This window comes from Furipterus horrens, unplaced genomic scaffold (assembly GCF_987537825.1).
Source record: "Furipterus horrens unplaced genomic scaffold, mFurHor1.1.pri manual_scaffold_6, whole genome shotgun sequence".
Taxonomy (NCBI): domain Eukaryota; kingdom Metazoa; phylum Chordata; class Mammalia; order Chiroptera; family Furipteridae; genus Furipterus; species Furipterus horrens.
Window position 1 is genome coordinate 177,260,830 of NW_028327176.1, and position 19,527 is coordinate 177,280,356.

Genomic DNA, 19,527 nt, shown 5'->3' on the forward strand with positions numbered 1-19,527 from the left:
GTTCAGAAAAAGGAACCTCTATTAACAACTGGTCTTATTAGGTCTATGCAAAGAAACTTAAGTCATTACTTACTTGTTTAGAATGCCAAACTCTGGAGAGATCAAATAGGGAGAAAAATATACAACGTGAAGGAAAATCTTTGTCCTAAAATTCACTGAACTGGCATTTCCATTCTTCATATTTTCATTTTCCCCCACTAAAAAAAATTTTTTTGTTTGTTTTTCCATTACAGTTGTCTCACTTTTTTTTTTTCTTCCCTTCTTGCTTCCCTGTATCCTGCCCCTCCCTTCCCCCACATTCAGTCCCCACTCAGTTGCCCATGTCTGTGGGTCATTTATACATGTTCTTTGATTTTACACTTCCCCTTCTTACCCCCTTTTCTCCCTCCCCCCTCCCCCCTTGTTACTGTTAGTCTACTCCTTGTTTACATACCTCTGGTTCAATTTTGCTCATTTGTTTGTGTTGTTCATTAGTTTCCTGTAATAGGTGACAGCATAACGTATTTTTCTTTCGTTGCCTGGCTTATTTCGCTAAGTATAATTCTCTCTAGTTCCATCCATGTTGTTGCAAATGGTAGAAGTTCCTTCTTTCTTTCTGCTACATAGAACTCCATTGTGTAAATGTACCACAGTTTTTTGATCCACTCATCTACAGATGGGCATTTAGGTTGTTTCCAGCACTTGGCTATTGTAAATAGTGCTGCTATGAACATTGGAGTGCATAGGTTCTTTTGAATTGGTGTTTCAGGATTTTTCGGATATAATCCCAGTAATGGAATTGCTGGTTCAAAAGGCAGTTCCATTTTTAGTTTTTTGAGGAAATTCCAAACTGTTTTCCATAGTGGCTGCGCCAGTCTGCATTCCCACCAGCAATGCACCAGGGTTCCCGTTTCTCCGCATCCTCTCCAGCACAAGTTGTTTGTTGATTTGTTGATTATGGCCATTCTGACTGGTGTGAGGTGGTATCTCATTGTGGTTTTTATTTGCATCTCTCTGATGGCTAGTGATGTTGAGCATATTTTCATATGTCTATGGGCCCTCCGTATGTCTTCTTTGGAGAAGTGTTTGTTCAGGTCCTTTGCCCATTTTTTAATTGGGTTGTCTGTCTTCTTGGTGTTGAGTCGTATGAGTTCTTTATATATTTTGGAGATCAATCCCTTGTCTGAGATGTCATTGGCGAATATATTTTTCCATATGGTTGGTTTCCTTTTCATCTTGTTGATGTTTTCTTTAGCTGAGCAGAAACTTTTTAGTTTGATGTAGTCCCATTTGTTTATTCTTTCCTTTATTTCCCTTGCCTTAGGAGATATATCAGTGAAAATGTTGCTACGTGGGATATCTGAAATTTTCCTGCCTATTTTTTCCTCTAGGACTTTTATGGTATCACGGCTTACATTTAAGTCTTTGATCCATTTTGAGTTTATTCTGGTGTATGGTGTAAGTTGGTGGTCTAGTTTCATTTTTTTGCATGTCCCTGTCCAGTTCTCCCAACACCATTTGTTGAAGAGGCTCTTTTCACTCCATTTGATGTTCTTTCCCCCTTTGTCAAATATTAGTTGACCATATGAACCTGGGTTTATTTCTGGGCTCTCTATTCTGTTCCATTGATCTATATGTCTGTTTTTATGCCAGTACCAGACTGTTTTGATTACCGTGGCCTTGTAGTATAGTTTGATATCAGGTATTGTGATTCCTCCTACTGTGTTCTTCTTCCTCAAAATTGCTGTGGCTATTCGGGCTCTTTTTTGGTTCCATATAAATTTTTGAAGTATTTGTTCTAGGTCTGTGAAATATGTTGCTGGTATTTTAATAGGGATTGCATTGAATCTATAAATTGCTTTGGGTAGTATGGACATTTTAATGATGTTGATTCTTCCCATCCATGAGCATGGTATATGCTTCCATTTATTTGTCTCTTCTTTAATTTCTTTCTTCAATGTTATGTAGTTTTCTGAGTACAGGTCTTTTACCTCTTTGGTTAAGTTTATTCCTAGGTATTTTATTTTTCTTGTTGCTATGGTAAATTGAATTTTTCTTTCAGTTTCTATCTCTGAGTTTTTATTGTTGGTGTATAAAAATGCCTTTGATTTCTTAATATTGACTTTGTATCCTGCTATTTTGCCAAATTCACTTATTAGGTCGAGTAGTTTTTTTGTGGAGTCTATAGGGTTTTCTATGTTCATTATCATGTCATCTGCAAATAATGACAGTTTTACTTCCTCTTTTCCAATTTGGATGCCTTTTATTTCTCTTTCTTGTCTGATTGCGGTGGCTAGAACTTCCAAGACTATGTTGAATAGGAGTGGGGAGAGCGGACATCCTTGTCTTGTTCCTGATCTCAGGGGGAATGCTCTCAGTTTTTGCCCATTGAGTATGATGTTGGCTTCAGGTTTCTCATATATGGCCTTTATTATGTTGAGGTATGCTCCCTCTATTCCCATTTTGCTGAGAGTTTTTATCATAAATGGGTGTTGTACTTTATCAAATGCTTTTTCTGCATCTATTGATATTATCATGTGGTTTTTGTCTTTCATTTTGTTTATGTGGTGTATTACGTTTATTGATTTACGAATGTTAAACCATCCTTGCATCCCTGGGATGAATCCTACTTGATCGTGGTGTATGATCTTTCTAATGTGTTGCTGGATCCGGTTTGCCAATATTTTGTTGAGGATTTTAGCATCTATGTTCATCAGCGATATTGGCCTGTAGTTTTCTTTCTTTGTTGTGTCTTGACCTGGTTTTGGAATTAGGGTTATACTGGCTTCATAGAATGAGTTTGGCAGTCTTCCCTCTTCTTGTATCTTTTGGAATAGTCTGAGAAGGATAGGAGTTAGTTCTTTCCTAAATGTTTTGTAGAATTCACTTGTGAAGCCATCCGGTCCAGGGCTTTTGTGTGCTGGGAGTTTTTTGATTACTGCTTCAATTTCACTAGCTGTTATTGGTCTATTCAGACTTTCTGCTTCTTCTTGATTCAGTTTGGGAAGACTATAGGTTTCCAGGAATCTGTCCATTTCCTCTAGGTTGTCAAATTTCTTGCCATACAGTTGTTCATAATAATTTCTTATAATCCTTTGTATTTCTGTGGTATCAGTTGTGATTTCTCCTCTTTCATTTCTGATTTTATTTATTTGGGTCCTCTCTCTTTTTTTCTTGATGAGCCTGCTTAAAGGCTTGTCAATTTTGTTTATTTTTTCAAAGAACCAGCTCCTACTTTTGTTGATCTTTTGAATTGTTAGTTTAAACTCTATGTCATTTAATTCTGCTCTGATCTTGATGATTTCCTTCCTTCTACTTGATCTGGGCTTTGCTTGTTGTTCTTCCTCTAGATCTTGTAGCTGTAGGGTTAAATTTTTTATTAGATATTCCTCTAGCTTTTTTAGGTAGGCCTGTATTGCTATGAACTTTCCTCTTAGGACTGCTTTCGCTGTATCCCATAGGTTTTGGGTTGTTGTGTGTTCATTATCATTAGTTTCTAGAAACTTTTTGATTTCTTCCTTGATGTCATTGTTAACCCATTCATTATTTAATAGCATGTTATTCATTCTCCATGAGTTTGAATGTTTTTGAGTTTTTTCCTTGAGGTTGATTTCCAATTTTAAGCCATTGTGATCTGAGAAGATGCTTGATATAATTTCAATTTTCTTGAATTTGTTAAGGCTTGTTTTGTGTCCTACCATGTGGTCTATCTTTGAAAATGTTCCATGTGCACTTGAGAAGTATGTATATTTTGCTTCTTTGGGGTGAAAACTTCTATATATATCGACTAAGTCCATTTGATCTAGAGTGTTGTTCAGTGCCTCCATATCTTTGGTGTTTCTTTGCTTCGAAGATCTGTCCATTGTTGACAATGGGGTGTTAAAGTCCCCTACTATGAGTGTGTTGTTGTCTATATCTTTCTTGGAGTCTTTCAAAAGTTTCCTTACATATTTGGGTGCTCCTAAGTTTGGTGCATATATATTTATAAGGGTTATATCTTCTTGATGGATTTTTCCCTTAAGTATTATGAAATGCCCTTCTTTGTCTCTTTTTATGGACTTTGCTGTGAAATCTGTTTTGTCTGATATAAGTATTGCTACCCCAGCTTTTTTTTCATGTCCATTTGCTTGGAATACATTTTTCCATCCCTTTACTTTCAGTCTGTGTAGATCTTTTGTTCTAAGGTGGGTCTCTTGTAGACAGCATATATGTGGGTCATTCTTTCTAATCCATTCAGCTACCCTATGTCTTTTAATTGGAGCGTTTAATCCATTTACATTTAAGGTTATTACCGATAAGTACTTATTCATTGTCATTTTTCCCCTTTGTACTCGTGTTCTTCTCTGTCTCTCTCTGTTTCTTTATCTTCTTAGAGCAGACCTTTTAGCATCTCTTGCATTGCTGGTTTGGTGGAGATGTATTCTTTTAGCCTTCTTTTGTCTTGGAAGCTCCTTATTTCACCCTCCATTTTGAATGAGAGCTTTGCTGGGTATAGTATTCTAGGTTGTAGGCCTTTGTTTTTCATTGCTTGGAATACTTTTTGCCATTCCCTTCTGGCTTGTAGTGTTTCTGCTGAGAAATCTGATGATAGCCTTATTGGAGTACCCTTGTATGTTATTAGTTGTTTTTCTCTTGCTGCTTTTAGGATCCTCTCTTTGTCTTTGAATGTTGCCATTTTAATTATGATGTGTCTTGAGGTGGGCCTGTTGGGGTTCATCTTCATTGGGACCCTCTGTGCTTCCTGGACTTGCGTGACTCTTTCTCTCGTCATGTTAGGAAAGTTTTCTGTCATTAGTTTTTCAAAGAGGTTTTCTATCCCTTGCTCTTCTTCTTCTCCTTCTGGAATTCCTATGATACGGATATTATTACGTTTCATGTTGTCCTGCAGCTGTCTTAGAACCTCTTCAGTCTTGTTCAGTCTTTTTTCATTTTGTTGCATTGTCTGGGAGTTTTTGTGTAGGTTGTCCTCCAGCTCGCTGATCCGATCTTCTGCTTCCTCTAGCCTGCTTTTAATTCCTTCTACTGTGTTCTTCAATTCAGAGATCGTATTTTTCATTTCCTCCTGGCTCTTATTGATAGCTTCTATGTCCTTTTTCATGCTCACGTAATTTTCTGTGAGTTCCTTGTAGTTTTTCTGGAGTTCTTTGAAGTTTCCGCTGAGCTCATTCAGCTTCTCCATAATCCATGTTTTGAATTCCATATCTGATAGTTTGCTCCCCTCTATTTCATTTAGCACTCTTTCTGGGGATTCTACCTTTCCTTTTGATGGGAGGTTGTTTCTCTGTCTCCCCATTTTTTTGACTCCTATTGTTTGTTGGTGCTTCTTGGAATGATCTGCACTTCCTGGATCTGCCTCTGGTGGCGTCAGATCATGTACCAGTCTGGCCCTAGGCAGCCTGTTGGAGACTTCCAGGGATCTACTGCTGTTGTCTGTCTTCTTTGATTGTTAATCTATTCAATCTGTGATTAGCTGTCAGGCTTAAGGACTGTGGGTGTGGCAGCTTAATTCCTGTAGGCAGGGCTTTTGCTTCCCCTCAGGCTGACGCCACTTGGAGGGGAATGGTCTACCCGCAGTACTGGGGATGAGTCAGCACTGGGACCCAGTCAGCTGCTCCTCCAGTTCTCCCCTCAAAGCCACCGTGCCAAATTCTCCCCAAGTGTCTCCAGTCCTCTCTGCCTTCCCTCTGCTTGAGCCCAGGGTAAGTGGTGGCCAAAATATTTTCGTATGTGATCCACTTAAGAGCTCTTTTTCTCCTGCTGTTTCTCTCCGGCTAGCAAGAAAGCCTGTGGCTTTTCGCTTTTCACAGCTGGATACTATTTTACTTTCCACTCTGTCGCGGTAGGCTGGGAAGCCCAGCTGGGGGTTTAGACCCTGCCCTTCTCAGGGGGAATCCCCGGCTGCTGAGCTGTTTCTCAGTCCCTTCAGCAGCCACCCGTGTGAGTCCAGCCAGCCCTTCCGCGTCTCCGCACTCCCTACCGGTCACGTTGTGATGTAGCGGCCTTTTTTGTCTCTCCGTGGTTACAAGACTTCTTTCCAGCTAGTGTTCCGTTGGTTATTCCAGATGATTTCTCCAAAATTAAGTTGTAAATCCAGACTGGTCCTGGGAGGAGGTTAGTGCAGCTTCCACTTACTCCTCCGCCATCTTGGATCTCCTATATGTCTGTTCTTATGCCAGTACCAGACTGTTTTGATTACAGTGGCTTTGTAGTATTGTTTGATATCTGGTGTTGTGATTCCTCCTGCTGTGTTCTTCTGTCTCAAGATTGCTTTTGCTATTCGGGGTCTTTTTTGATTCCATATGAATTTATGGAGTATTTGTTCTAGGTCTGTGAAATATGTCATTGGTATTTTAATAGGGATTGCATTGAATCTGTAAATTGCTTTGGGTAGTATGGCCATTTTGATGATGTTGATTCTTCCCATCCAAGAACATGGTATTTGCTTCCATTTATTTGTTTCTTCCTTAATTTCTTTCTTCAATGTTATGTAATTTTCAGAATACAGGTCTTTTATCTCTTTGGTTAAGTTTACTCCTAGGTACTTTATTTTTCTTGTTGCTATAGTAAATGGTATTTTCTTTTTTGTCTCTGTCTCTGCTATTTTATTGTTGGTGTACAGAAATGCCTTAGATTTCTGTATATTTATTTTGTACCCTGCGATTTTGCCAAATTCACTTATTATATCGAGTAGTCTTTTAGTGGTCCTTGTCTTTTAAACATGTTTCTTCTATTCTTTTCAAGTTTCATTTGTCCTATAAAATATAGTTTCTTTTTTCTTTATAAAATAAAGTTTCTAAACTTTTATTTCATCATAAGGCTCCCCTACTCTTTTTGATCAAGCTCTGAATTCTCACCTTAGTGGCAGTAATTTTGCCCAGTCTTAACTAGTTCAATTATATTTTATATTATACTTTAAGAAATATTACTGAGGTCTGTTTCAGGTTGTAATATTACATGCTGATGATATGGACATGTAAAGACACAGGCCCTGCCCTTTAAGATGTTATAGTCTATTGAACAGGCAGAATCTTATTCAATCCATATTTTAATCATTCTTTTATATTATTACTTTAAAAAATGAGTTTTAAACAATATGATTAAGGGGGCAAATGATTTGATTTATGGTGTAAGAATGAGGAATAAGGGAGACAAATAAAATGAAATTGAAAAAGAAACTTTCACCTCTTATTCTTCTTCAACTTTCTGTTGTACTGAGGTCTAAATCAAATACATTTAAAAAGTGCTTGCCCTGGCCGGGTAGCTCAGTTGGTTAGAGCATCTTCCCAATATACCAAGATTATGGCTTTGATCCCTGGTTAGGGCATGTACAAGAATCAAGCAATGAAGCAATGAGTGTATAAATAAGCGGAACAACAAACTGACGTTTCCCTCTCTCTCAAATCAATCAATAACAACATTTTAAAAAGTGCTTAACCATAGCTGTGCATTTTTAGGAATGAGGATTTGTTCCCTGGGAAGAGTCTTGCAGTAACGTGGAAACCCTTTAAATTCAGCATATAATTGACTCTTTGAAGGTCTTTTAAGTCTCTTCAAAGATTATCATCTTAAATATTTTATATAATTACGATTGCATCTGCACTTTATTAATTCTCTTCTAGAGCCATCAGAACCAGCTGGAAATATTTGATGGAAATGTTGCTCACATAAGTACCTGGCTTTATCAAGCTGAAGCTCTATTGGATGAAATTGAAAAAAAACCAGCAAGTAAACAGGAAGAAATTGTGAAGGTAGCAAACACGAGGGATCAGTAATACTCCTGGGGGCGGAAGGTGTTGCTGTAGTCTTCTCTGTGGTGGGATGTGCCAAGTTCCTTGCGCCCACGTTTCCGGTGCAATAGATATCCATCAGGTTTATTTGGGCCGAAGAAACTGAAGTCTTGAATGAATCTTAATGTGTCAACAGCTCTTATGCAAGTTGATTGTATTAAAATCTCTTATTAGAAATTCCAAGGCCTTTATTTATTTCTGAGTAGCATAGCACCCGTGTTTGGTTTAGATTTTTCTCATGTGATAATGTTGCGTTTTCACAATTAGCGTTTGCTGTCTGAGCTGGATGATGTCAGACTCCAGGTTGAGAATGTTCACGATGAAGCCGCTGTGTTGATGAATGCTCGTGGAGGCTCCAGCAGGGAGCTCGTAGAACCAAAATTAGCTGAACTGAATAGAAACTTTGAAAAGGTGGCTCAACATGTCAAAAGTGCCAACGTGAGTAATTATATTTTTATGTAATCCTATTTTTCATGTAATTATGCATCTAAATTATACCTGAGTATGTGGTATATAAGAAGAAAACTTTTAAAAGTAAATCTTCCATTGATTGGAGCAATTGTCTTTAGTTATTTGTGATTGTGCATATGAAAGAGAAAAATATGAAATGAAAATCGAATAAAATAACCAATTTGAGAAAAGGTTTCAGAGTCTCAATGGATTGTTAAAATTGGCTATAAAATAATGTAACTAATTCCCAAGGTAGGCATGCATATTAAACTCATTTTATAGCCATACTTTATGCATTTGTGCACACTATACACTTATGAATTTGTTTTCTTTGTGTGTGTGTGTTGATGCTTCTAAATGTTGCAATTAATTTCACAATTTACACCTAATATGGAAAGTTACTGCCTTGTTTTACAGATTTGAAAAACGGACTTACAAATTTAAATAAGAGGATAATAAGAGCTTTCCTAAAAAAAGTATTAACTTATTCTTCCATGTTATAATTTTTCTTTCTGTGTATATCTTTCTTATTCTCTTTTCTTACATTTTCATGAGGGGAATGAAACATTTTACAGTATTATAGTGATCTCAAGGCCTGGCATGTGGTTAGTGCTCAGAAGTAATGTTTTCGTTTGATTAAAACATTTTGAAAGTTTGCTAGGGAAAAATAAAACAAAACAACACAGCTGACATTGAGGGTTATTTAAACCAGGTGTTCACTCTAAGATAGGACTCTGAGAATTTTTCTAGAATCTCAGCAATGCCCATTGGATGGCATTTTTAGTATTCAGTTAATTCTACCTCTAGCGAGTTGTGTATTGAAATTATTTAAGAGGAATGATCCTCTTTTTTGCAGGAAGTGAAATGTTCTCTAACTTGGCTTTAATTTGAAATATCCTATCTTTCAATAGCTTGTGAATAGACTTGTATTATTCACAACTTACAGAAAACAAATATCTTGCTTTAACTCTTGTCTTCCTTAGCCTTATCCTTGCCTCCTTGTTTTCTGACCTCTGCTCATTTATTTTTTCAGTAGGTCTATGGGGGACTTCTCTTGGCATAAAAGAGTAACGTAGAAGAAATAGGATGGAGCAAAGTACAAAGAAACAGAATTATCATTGTTCCCATAAATAACCTCTGTTAACATTCTGTCATAAATGTCTATTCTTACTCACATGCATAGAATATTACAGTGTCAATGAGTTTGTATTGTTGGTATATTCTCTTCTGACATAGTTTTTAATGGCTCTAACGATTTTGTTACGTGCTCTGTTCTAATTTTCGAAGTTAGTTTTTGATTTTATTGTGCTTTTGTCAGTATTGCTATACTAAAATTCTTTTATGCATGTCTTTTTTCTCATCCTTTAATGTACCCTTAAAATCAATCCTTAGAATTCCTTGAAATCGTTGCAAATGTTATGTATATAAATACTGTTAAGAGGATTTTCCAAAGAGTCCTACAGAAAGTCTGGGCCAGTCTGTACTTTCAGTCCCAATGTCAGAGTTCCCTTTCCCCATACGTAGCCAATACTGATGCCATTTTCTTGCATATTATTTCATTTTATTAAAGTTGCTCCACTGAGTTCAGTTCCATGAATGTGAGGTCCTTCTAAATAGAAATTTTCTGAAATTACTTCATTGAGAAAAATGTACTTCTTAGGAGTTTGGCTGTTAAAATCCAAGGGCCATTCTACTGGGGAAATGTAACTGGAAGGCTTTCTTTGGGACGCACATGCACTGGATGGTGGCTGTTCTCTTTGTCTGTGGCCGTGGCCAGAGTGGCTTTTGGATCACACTGATTCCTACTGTGCTCACGTGGGGTCTCAGAATCCTCCACATGGCATTCGAGGCAGCCACAGTCATTTGCACATTACTTCACATTTCTTGCCAGAGTTTGGAGAAAATGGGTAATTCAGAGAAGCTCAAATTGGTAAAATCATTGCTGTCAATGAGTGAAATTAAAGTCAGTTCAAATAAATGCTATTTCCTCTTTTGACACTCCATCTCTCTGGTTAATGGCAGAAGGTCAGGTTAAGAATATGTTTTCAAAGGACTCTTTTCCTTCCACAGTTGCTGATTGACCAGGAACCTTTATCATACCAAAGTCTGGTCTCCACTGAAGCATTTGAAGCTGACGTGCCTCTCTCTGACTTGGAAAAATTAGAAAATGACATAGAAAACATGTTAAAAGTTGTGGAAAATCACTTGGAATCCAGTAATGAAGATGAAAAGGTTTGGTTCAAATTTTTAAAAATCATGATGTTCTTATTTTTCTTCTTTGTTAATTATATTTTTACATCAATGTTGCTTACCCAAATATCTGCCAAACATAAAAGAACAGTTCGAATATGACTTTCTGCTGAGTGTCAATATAATTGATTTATGTGATGCTTAAAAAAAATCGATTATAGTACTTTCTAACTAAAAGTAGTGTTATCTTAATGCTGTTTAATTTCTGCTAAACTAGCATTCTTTGTGAGATGTTTTAATATAACATGTTAAATATTTCAAGAAAAACATGAATTTTTTGTTGTCTACAATTTAGATGAGTGTATCTCGACTTATATGTTGTAGGGTAGTTCCCTTACCTGGGAACTAGTGGTGAGTGACTCTGCATTTTTCTTTTGAGTAAATTTTTTCCTTTTAAACATTCAGATGGATGAGGAAAGAGCCCAGGTTGAGGAAGTTTTACAAAGAGGAGAAGAAATGTTACATCAGCCTATGGAAGATAATAAAAAAGAAAAGATCCGTTTGCAGTTATTACTTTTGCACACCAGATACAACAAAACTAAGGTATTGTCATGGGCAAGTGTCCCATTAAATGACTTTACTCAGCCCTCATCACTTAGATGTTTACTATTGTACATGTATTCATGGACTCCTCAAAACACACCAGTTGAAATACTACCTCCTTCTCTTTTCTAGTGCGTATTGCTAGATATGTTTATATTTTTAGATGGGGCAAGAGTCAAAGAAAATAGAAACATAAAACTTTATCAATTGTCATCTCTTTTCAATTTCTGATAATGTACTAAACCTTAAAAAGGATCTGTTTCTTTTGGGAGTGGCTTCCTCTTTTGGATCTGTATTTTCTATGTAGAGTTAAAAAAAAAATATCTAGTTTACAAATAACCAAATTTGTGAAATTGATAAACTGATTTATATTCCAGAAAAAGAAACTACCAGCTCCCTTTTCAATGGCCATATTCTCAGCTGCATTGTAAATGGGCTGGTATTCCCCAGGGGTCTGTTCTTGTTATAAATAAATGCAGACTTCTAGATTAAACACCATGTTATTGACTCAGTGATATTAGTTTGGTTTCTGATTTCATTTAGGAACTGTAACTGTGTTCAGGGTCACTATCTCAATGAACATGTATTTAGATCATTTCACTATTACCTTTGAATTTACAGAGGAATATCATGTTTTAGAACATAGGATATAGTGAAACTATGAAGAAGCTACTTTAATTCATGAGCAGATGAACTTTGGCTATGTGCAAGTAGTAGACAGCATTTATTAAATTGTAGCCAACTAGAAGTAAAAGACTTCAACTCCTTACGGACTAGTAGATCCAGAAAATACAATAATTAGGGATAACAAGTGGTTCACTCAGCTTAACCTAATATTGTCTGAATTTAGTGTGTTAATAGCTATTGTATGATGTAGATATTCATGTTCTGTAATATTGTTCACAAAGGTTAAGATTATTAACTGAATAACCTCTTATTTTAACCAAAACCCTCATTGAACTTCTTATGTTATGTTATAAATACATGTTTAAGTTATTTACATTTTTAACACTGAGTCCCAGAGAGTGTTTACTATAATTGTGAGATTTAAAAAATGGGTGAAGTAATAATAATATTGAAATGTTTTATTTTATATAGAACTTTATGAGATGCAATATATTCTTAGGTCCTCAATAACTCAGGAAAGAAGATGCTATGCTTCCCTCTCTGCTAAATGAGTTTAGATGGCATAGGTTTTAAAGTGAAACCTTTCTGCTTAAGAGCAGATAAAAATTAGAATAGAGATTGTTAAGGGTTTATATAATGAAGCAGGGCAAAAATATAAAAATCATAACGTGGTTTTTAAAAATTTGGTTCAGAGTTTTGTACTTCTCCCCAAAATGGTCTTTTTTTTTCCAATTTGTTGGTTTTTATTGTGAGGATATCTTAAGTGTGTACATTATTATTTTTATTATTATCATCATCATCATTATTATTTTCATGATTTTACAGGAAATCCCTATTCAACAGAAGAGAATGGGTCAACTAGCTTCTGGAATTAAATCATCACCTCTCCCTACAGATTATTTGGTTGAAATTAGCAAAGTTTTACTTTCCATGGATGATGTTGAATTATCACTTAATACTCCAGAGCTAAGCACTGCTGTGTTTGAAGAGATCTCTTTTCAGGAAGATGCTCTGAAGGTAAATCTCCAGGAAGGCTGTTTGAATAGCTGCAGTTAATGTAGAAATTAAGTAAGAGAATTGTCATTGTGCCTACGTAGATGATCTATAAATTTCAGAATTTGTGCCAAGGAGTTACTAATATGTATGAATAATAAACCTTTCCTGTATTCATCAAGGAACTATAAAAATTTCTATTTTTAAATAGTAGGTATAGAATTTTAGTGTGCAGTTATTAATTCTTTGTATCATCAGAGACATTTTTAATGTAACATCTGCACAAATCATATTTCTTTCTTATAAACTTGATTGTCAATTGATATGAAATGTTAGCATTAATCTTATCACATATAATGATTTAACATTGGCCAATGGTTGTGGTATGGGATGGCATGTTGATTGTAAGTTAATTAGGAATCTGGAAGTTTTCAGTTAACTGACAAAATTATTAAATATCATCAAGGCTTTTCCATATAATCTGATGGTACTTACGTGTAATGTCACAATAAAATTGCTGATAGATTTGATAGCTTTGATTGAGAGCTCATTTCTCTCATTTAAATTACCGTTATTAGATATTTGCAAATATAGATAATTTTAGCTTCAAACACTTAATTACCTTTAAAGAATGTTATTGAAGCTTTTTATATGTTCTGCACAGATGCTCCTTGGAACATCTGTGAGGATTTTTTCCCACCATTGGGATATTATGTAGCATTCCTCACACTTGAGCTAATACAGGGTATTTTTTTTTTAAGTTTTCAGTTTTGAATAGCAAAAATTATATCATTGTATATTAAATAGCTGTCATACAATATAAATTTTTGGTCTGTGATTTCATTCTTTTATCTCTTTGCTGGATTTTGTGAATGTCTGACAATATATTTTTAGGATATCAAAGACCAACTGGACAAACTCGGAGAGCAGATTGCAGTCATTCATGAAAAACAACCAGATGTTATCCTCGAAGCTTCTGGACCCGAAGCCATTCAAATCCGGGACACGCTTACTCAGTTGAATGCAAAATGGGATAGACTTAATAGAATGTACAATGATCGTAAAGGGTACGTGTAAATTAAGTTAATATTTCATTTAAAAAACCTACAGGCTCATGAGCCATGACAAAGGGCATATATACATTAAGATTAATGAGACTATGTTTCACGTCCTTGGAAGAGGGCCTGTTTGAATAAATTGTGATGAGTGTAGTTTCTTAAAGAAAGAGGAAAGAGATTACACATAGAAGATCATTTGCATCATAATGTCTTGATAATTAAAGGAAGCACCTTTAATTTTTATTATCTAAATGGCATCCATTTTCTTTAAAAAACTTATGAGAGTTTTTGTTAATGTTCACTTTCTCCACATGTTTGATGATTAATGTGAGTGAGAGACAGGTACAGATAATTGGAATCTTATATAACCACAAACCATTTTTAAAATAACCTTCTGTTTAATAGAATGATTTTGAATTCTTTTCCAAGCCTATTAATAGGTAGAAATAAAAAAAAAAAAAAAACATGAGATTTTTGACAGGAGTTGGGTATGTAGTGGAAAGGCAAATAAAGCAAAATAAGATGTGAAATAGCCCAAATGTCAGGCACCATGGAAGAGGAAAGTTAACACAGGAAAATACATTGGAAAACTTTAGAGGCATACACACAAAAATTAGGTATCACATTTTTATCATTTTTGTTTTGTTTTGTTTGGCCTTTTGGCATATCTCTTGAATGTATTTTTAAATTCATCCCTGTAGTTTAGAAAATGTTTTTAAGCACAGCTTTGTGCATACTTCTATTTAATTAAACTTCATTATGAGATGAAGTCTACATTCTTAAAGAATAATATCATCTTAAGGTTCTGCACTGCATTATGAAATTGAGTATTATACCCCTGCCGAGAGGATACGTGAAAGTGTTCTTCTTGTTAACAACGAAAGGTTGACTTTTTTCAAAAGGCCTTTGCAGTTGTATAGTGATAGATTGCATCTCACTGTTATTTTCATTTCTTTGATTTTCGTGAGATTTCAGTATTCTTAACATATTTTATTGGCCCCAGTGTTATTACTTCTGTCAATTGTTAGGTCATGTTCTTTGTTCATTTTTCTATTATGGTATTACTATTTACTGATTAATTTGCAAAAGCTTTTTCTACATTATTATATTAACCTCATCTTTTTCATATTTTATAGTACAAGTGAAGGTAACGAGGGGAAGGAATGGAGGGAATGCAGCATTGCATAAAGTCATAGCTAAGAGAGAGTGCAGTGCTTTTTTTAAATAAGATTTTATTTATTTTTAAAAGAGGAAGGGAGGGAGAAAGAGAGGAAGAGAAATATTGATGTGAGAGAGAAACATCGATCAGTTGTTTCTCACATGCCCCAACAGAGGACCTGGCCTGCAACCCAGGTATATGGCCTGATCAGGAATTGAACTGGTGACCTCTCAGTTTGTGGGATGATGCCCAACCCACTGAGCCACACCAGTCAGGGCAGTGTGCGATGCTTCTGAGGAAAGGAAAATAGTCCAGCAGCGCTTGAACGCATAGTGTCAAGATAAAACCAGAAAGGTCTAAAGGGACCATATCAGAAGGACCTTGTGTATTATGTCAAGTAGTGTGGATTTTACTCTGAGGACAATAGGGAGCCATTGCATTATTTTAACAAGGGAATAAGTTTGCTGATTGCAGGCTAGATTGATAGAGGGTGAAACAGAGCTTAGAGATCCATCTGTGCTTGACAAATGGGGATCACTTGATTTGGCAAGTGGCCATGGTGATGAAGACTAGGGAAAATTTGAGAATTAAATAGTTGAATCAATAAACAGGAGGGAGGAGTAAAAATGACCCTAAGTCTTTGGCTTAAGAACCCAGGTAGGTGAGGGTACCATTGCCAGAGACCAGGAACACAGGTGGTGGGAGAAGTTTGTGAGGGAAGATATCAATGCCAGTTGCAATATTAGAGACAGCAAACTAGAATTTTTCTAGATTAAGGCTGGGGCTCTTGAGTCCTTTGACTTTCCGGATGTCCATACTCCTTCACGATTCCATGCTGCCTCCTACAGGAGCTGACCGGATTCGGAGAGTAGGTGATGGCTTAGTGAATCCTAGCTGAATATGGATTTCTCGCTCTCTTTTCTTTTTCCAACTCTTATTTAATCCATAGCTGTACTGCCTAGATTTATTTGAAATTTATGTTCTGTCATGATGATGGTGATCTTTACTAGGTTTACTGTTTCTGTTCTCAAAGTCTTTAGATCTTTGGAATATCCTTTCTGGCAACATTTTCTGTTTATTATTGCAGTAACTCAAAAGTTGAAATCTGTGGTTGTTATTTAGTTACTACACCTTTTTACCAAAAGTAATAAGGATTGTCCTAATATTTTCTCATGGGGTTTTGTTTGAAGTGTTCTTATTTTTGTCATGGCCAACAGACTTGCTTCTCTGGGTACTCAGAAAATATTAACAAAATTTTCAAAATGATGTTAATGGAAGAAGGAAATATAGACATTATTTTGGAGTAAGTGATATCAGGGATCATTTTATTAGTTTTTCAAAATATCTTTTTATTATATAAAATAAAATTTTTAATACTATTAAAATCTCAGAGGTATCTTCCAAACCTCTTCTGGCACCACTAATTTAAACAAAAGTGCAGAAGGAAATTCTTTAGGGTCTGAATGCAACAAAGCTTATGCTTTTTTATATTCTAAATATGACGAGCACTGGACTTTGACTTTATCTCATTTCTAAAGGCATGAGGTTTAAATAGGCATCTCAGTAGTCCTCTGTCTCATTGCCTGATCTGGGCTTTGCAGGTATTTCCGTATCGGACTGTGTCTGGATAGATGGGGCACTTGGAATTAGTCATCGCGCGGAGGGTGGTGTCTGCTAGGGTTGCCGTAATAAGATACCACAGACTGGATGACTTAATCAACAGACCTTTATTTGCTCTCAGTTCTGGAGGCTGTAAATCCAAGATCAAGGTGCCAGCAGGGTTAGTTCGTGTTGAGGCCGCTCTTACTGGCTTGCAGATGGCCACCTTCTTCCTGCCCTGACATGGCCTTTTCTCTCTGCTCTCTCAGACGGAAAGATATCCCTGGTGTCTCTACCCTCTTATGAGGACACCAGTCCTGTAGGATTAGGATTGGGGCCCCGTCCTTATGACGTCATTTAAAAATTATCTCCCTGAAGACCCTATCTCCAAATACAGTTACTTTCTGGGACAGGACTTCTTCATAGGAGTTTTGGGGTCAAAATTCAGTCCATCAAACAGAGAATAATGGAGGGAAAGGAAAATTTGAAGTGTTTTTGGCATTTTGGATTTTGTTCTACCTGGGAACTAAATGTTCAGGAAAATAAAATTAAGTTTTTCCCTAAGAGGATAGAGTAATCATATATATTTCATGGTATTTGAAATGTTAGGTGTTTAAAGTTGGATATGTTAGCTGTCTGTAGCTAATCAACCTTGATTTTCCAAGCTGGAAAAGGCTTTCTTTTCAGTGAATAAGCTGCCTAATGTGTGCATGTATGTGTGCAGGTATGTATGGGGGGCGCAGGTGGTGTGTGTTCTGTCTGTTTTGCTCTGGGTACGATGCATGTTTCTCTGAAAGAAATCATTAACTATAATCCATTATGAAAACTGATCCCATAGAGCAGTGAGCGGTGAATTCACTGATTTAGGTGCTTTCAGTTTAAATGAAATGTGAATTTACTTAGAAAAATTGCTTCTAGACAGTCCTGAGAAGTTTGGAAGTGTATTTTATTTTATTTGCTGTCCTCTAGTTACTTCGACAGGGCTATGGAAGAATGGAGACAGTTCCACTGTGACCTTAATGATCTCACACAGTGGTTAACGGAGGCTGAAGAGCTGCTAGCTGAGACCTGTGCTCCAGGTGGGGACCTGGACGTAGAGAAAGCCCGGATGCATCAGCAGGTGGGTGCTTTCCATCCGAGGCTGGGGATCTGCCGAAGAGGGGTTGTATTTTTTTTCATATGTGGCATTTAAGATATATTTTGAAAGTAGGGGATAAATATATTAATTTTTCAGGTGCATATAAACGATCTGTAATTTTTGTTCCAATTCTAGGTTCCGGTCATAAATGCGTAAGAAAAATTGTTACTAACATTTTAAAATTAGGATTTCAATGAAATTTAAATTAAAAAATACCCTTTAGTGGCTAATACAAAAAACAACTTTATTTAAAAAAAATTTATAATTAGAGTAACATTTGTAAAATTTTGTCCTCAAGACTATAGCAGAAAGATACCAGCATACCTCACCTCTGTTTTCTGTACTTAAAGACTTAGGCATCTTATTTCAACTTTGTATTATTGATAGTTATCATAAAAGTAAATTATTGTTGAGCTATATCAGGGCAGCTGCTCATGTAAGTCTAATTCAGTGTTGGAAAATATAACACAGTAGCAAAATCAGTTCTGCTGATAACAGTAGGTTTTTAAAAATAATGGTCAAAGGCAAGCAAAACTTCCGTTTACCATTGTTAAAATATTTTCCCTTTTATTAAATTTTAAAAATATGTTTTATGTAGAAGGTTCATGAGGAGTTAAATGCTTTTATTTCTTCCTCATACATTTGAATGCATTTTTCATATTTTTAAAGATATAGATGTGCTTAAATTTTACTTTAAAATACTCTCCCTTAAATTTGTTGCTTAAAAATTTACAGACCAGTGAAGCAATGTCTCAAGGAAATGCACACTGAACTTTACCTGTATATGGCAGGACATAAGGGTATATGGATTTGTTTTTCTTTTTAAGAGATGCTTTCAAGCACATATTTGGAAGAAGATAAGCAAATTACTTTAATTGAACCTGATTGATACTTTTGCTTCAATGTTGTAAGCAATTGTTATTTAACTGTCCTGTTTCAGTCTGTGACATTCATGACAGTGGGTTAGACTTCAAAATGGATTTTGTTAAGTGTGTTCATTGAAATGTAATGAATTGTTTTTAAATGCCTTTGTTATGAACATAAAGTATCCTTGCAGGACTTGGTTCCCCGAGCCCTGACATGGACGCCACAGTACCTGGGGGACCCACTGCGTCAGAACATCTCGATTTAGGAGTAGACTGAATCTCGGGTTGTCCTCTGTTACAGGAACTGGAGGAGGGCCTCAGCAGCCACCAGCCCAGTATGGCTGCATTAAATAGAACCGGGGACGGGATTGTCCAGAAACTCTCCCCCACAGATGGAAGCTTCTTAAGAGACAAGCTGGCGGGTTTAAACCAGCGCTGGAGTGCGATCATTACCGAAGTCAGGGATCGGCGGCCCAGGTGATTTTGCCTCCGAAACTTACGGGCACAGGGGTAGAGATATTTTGGGCGGAGCCTTTTAAAAACACAACCAGACAAGTTCAAAGTTCTTTTATTGTCTGGTATTACAATAGGGGCTTTACTGACTTTTAATATCCCACAGTCCATGCTGTGCATTTTAGAACACTTTCCCTTACTGTATTTTCAGGCTGTCCATAACGTCTCACCTTTGTACGCAGGTATCACCCATGTGAAAAACGCCTTGTTCTTTTTATTTCTGACTCCTTGTTATGATATGGTGACCATGTGGCAGGAAATTGAAGTAGTTGAAAGAACACTATGGACTCACGGTGTGAAGATCTAGTTCAGGGTCAGGCTTCTCACTTGCTCCTTTCCTGAGTCTTGGGGTTTCTCCCTGTTAGTAATCCCTCTCGCTCAGTGGTTCTTAGTCAGAGGGTGTGCTGGTCTCGTATACTGTCAGTGCTTGGGAAATGACACAGTTCCTCTTCTTGGTAATATAATATTATAGATATGATGTATTGTTTGTTTTATGTCAAGTTATGTTACAACGTCCCTGACTGATGAGGGTGTCTTCGGATTGTAAACATGTTTACCAGTGAAT

The 19,527-nt window shown here is 36.3% G+C and overlaps 1 protein-coding gene across 1 annotated transcript in view; it reads left to right on the forward strand.

The window, feature by feature from the left end:
- Positions 1-19,527, forward strand: part of UTRN (utrophin) — a 449,245-nt gene that overhangs the window by 180,607 nt on the left and 249,111 nt on the right. Inside the window, exons 36-43 of the mRNA XM_090279943.1 lie at positions 7,599-7,727; positions 8,034-8,204; positions 10,287-10,448; positions 10,872-11,009; positions 12,462-12,653; positions 13,524-13,696; positions 17,415-17,565; positions 18,751-18,926. Of these exons, the coding sequence (XP_090136069.1) occupies positions 7,599-7,727; positions 8,034-8,204; positions 10,287-10,448; positions 10,872-11,009; positions 12,462-12,653; positions 13,524-13,696; positions 17,415-17,565; positions 18,751-18,926 (1,292 nt within the window). The remainder of the gene's footprint in view (positions 1-7,598; positions 7,728-8,033; positions 8,205-10,286; positions 10,449-10,871; positions 11,010-12,461; positions 12,654-13,523; positions 13,697-17,414; positions 17,566-18,750; positions 18,927-19,527) is intronic.